The sequence below is a fragment of the Lycium ferocissimum genome, chromosome 2 (assembly GCF_029784015.1).
Source record: "Lycium ferocissimum isolate CSIRO_LF1 chromosome 2, AGI_CSIRO_Lferr_CH_V1, whole genome shotgun sequence".
Lineage (NCBI taxonomy): Eukaryota > Viridiplantae > Streptophyta > Magnoliopsida > Solanales > Solanaceae > Lycium > Lycium ferocissimum.
The window spans coordinates 58,010,213-58,012,893 of NC_081343.1; the positions used below are offsets into that span (position 1 = coordinate 58,010,213).

Genomic DNA, 2,681 nt, shown 5'->3' on the forward strand with positions numbered 1-2,681 from the left:
CCATTCATATAGAATCAGATGAATTTCGTCTACATTAAACTACTTTTTTCAACCTTTTAGCTTCTCCACGTTTTGGACATAATGACAATAGACAAATAAGGTTTTACAGTTAATGCCACCTTTTAATATTCTTGAATTCCTGCAATTGGTGGTGGAAGCTGAATAGGAGCAACAATTAAAGTTTAGAGCCTCTTATCATCTGGTTTAATATAATAAAATATTGATTGAATAATTTTTTAAATGATTCTTTTGGGGAAAGGGAATTTTTGTAATCTGACTTTTAACTTGAGAGCTTCCCACTTTTAGTATAATATGATGATATGATGTAATCTACATACCGTGAAAATATCATAGTACACAATCTAAGTAAAGGTCCCCTGTCAAGTGATTCCATACAGTCTAGTTATGATTATCACATTTGTGTGCCTATCGCCAAGGATTGTGATAGAATGGATAAGATTCCTCCACCTTTAATTAAAAATTTCGAGTATTCTGGGCATGGGAAAAAATCTTGGTACAGAGCACTTTAACCGTTAATAGGCATTATCGTACACGTATGATTAGGATTAGTGGAGGAAAGACTGTACTCCTTTTCACTACCAAATACAAACCAAAAACGAAAATTCAATGAGAAGAAAACATGAATTGAACTGTCCTAATTGAAATATTCTGGGCACCTTTTATCTATGTAACCAGCCAAGATCAGACCATCTCGTCCTACTCCAACAGGACAATTAGCATGCATCTTATGATGTTTACTTTTCCACGACCGTATCTTAAATCGAATCCTCGCCGTTAATTCCAGCCGGAAAACTACAGTTCCTCGAGACCGATCATCGAGAATTTGCAGCCACTGTGTCCCGGTCACCGTCACCATGGGGCCAGAAAATGTACCAGCGAGAACAGTGGTGTTTTTGGGCAGTTGATAAAATGGAGTCAACAATTGGGAATTCCCAATACTCTCTGCTTGATAAGTTGCTGTCACCTGCATTGCATCATAAAAAATCCCCATAGCTTGATTTGAATTTCGTGCTGTTACGTTAAAGTTTATTTGGGCACTTTCAGGTCCAATTCCCTGACTTATAGCTGGAATTGAGAAGTCATGTATGAAAATTCTTGGGCGATGAGGGCGCAAACCAAGCCATAAAATAAATACAATAATTCCAACAATTGCAAGAAGAGTTAAGAAAATTGTACAAACTAATTTGGAAAGTCTAGTAGTTAGACTCTCTTTAATATGATGAGCATAGTATCGAGCCGAGTGGTGCCTCCTTACAGGGCGTTCTTGATCTTCATAAACAGGTAACTCGTTTGTGTTATCCGTTTGAACAGGATACATAGTTGAGATTGATGTTGTTCTTGAGGTTGACGAACAGGACCAAATTTAGGGACATGATTATATATGTTAAGGTTGGTTAGCTGGAGCACAAAGTAATGTCAAAGAATGTTTCAAGTTTTTCAAGAAAGTAAAGAATAAGATGAATTGGTTACATTCTTGATAGACAAATATTTCTTGTATAGTGCCATGCAATTCTTGAAGTCATGTGCAAGTATGCTTTGTTCAATAGTACTCAAACAAATTTGTTCTTTCTTGTTAAGTAAACTCATGGAATATACAAGGGTATTTCTTTCTGATCTTTTTATTGCTTTCCAAGTTTTCAAAATAAAGAGATGAGTTATCTATTGGTTTGCATATCTTGGTTCTTTTTAAGACATTGAAGAAAGCTAAGTCATAGTTTGTTCGGAGCTATTGAACTTATTTCGTGTTATGTTCCCAAAGACAGGGATATACTCAAGATAGGCATTAATATATACATCATCCAAATGATGGCCGTAAGGAGTGCTGGAATCATTCCTTTTTTTTTTTTCTTTGATAATTTAAGGATGTAATCTAGATACTGATTGTGTTTAAAAAAAAAAAAAATAGATACTATGGTGTAAAAAAAATTACACTATGATACAATTTAACAAGCTGTTATAATCGATTATTTAGTCATAAAGGGTAAAAAATGCCCTTAAACTATGAGAAATTGAATGAAAACGCCCGCTGTTAAAATTGAATGAAAAATTCTGCTTGTTAATAGTTTGATCCAAAAATGCCCCTATTGTTATTTAACTTGGTCAAAAATATCATTTTTCTAATAAACATACTTTTTCTTTTCTTTTTAAACACGCTATTTCCAGATAAAAATATTATTTTAACGAAACCTTTTCTTGTTTCTTTTCTTTTAAAATCCCTTTAACTAATAAAAAGTGGGAAATCATCTCTTTTTTCTTTTTTTTAATCTCGTTTTATCAATTAAAATAGAATGAACCCATGTACTTTTTAACTAATAATTGTTATCCATATGAGATCATAGTAACCCTGTCATTAATTTTCATTAGATAACGATAAAATTCTTTTTCCTAATAAAATATAAAACATTTTATTTCATAATCTTTTCCTAATTATGAACACTAATTATATTTTAATTAGCAACCCAAAAAAGAAAATATTTATCAAAATTATCCCATTTAAGCCCTCATGCTCAATTTGCAGCACATTGCAACATGTAATCTGTAACATTATCCCCCAAATAAGAAAGCAAAAAGAGGAAATGAAAAAAGAAAATGTATTGAAGAAATTGCACGGTTTGTCGTTCAAATGGATTGGTCTCTAATTTATTTTCCCCTTTAGAAAA

General features: G+C 32.5%; 1 protein-coding gene across 1 annotated transcript; it reads right to left on the bottom strand.

Moving 5' to 3' along the window:
- Positions 1-579: 579 nt before the first annotated feature.
- LOC132046295 (NDR1/HIN1-like protein 26) lies at positions 580-1,608 on the bottom strand. The gene has a single exon (XM_059436877.1). It carries the CDS (start codon positions 1,337-1,339, stop codon positions 656-658), a length of 684 nt encoding a protein of 227 aa, XP_059292860.1. The 5' UTR covers positions 1,340-1,608; the 3' UTR covers positions 580-655.
- Between the last annotated feature and the right edge of the window lie 1,073 nt (positions 1,609-2,681).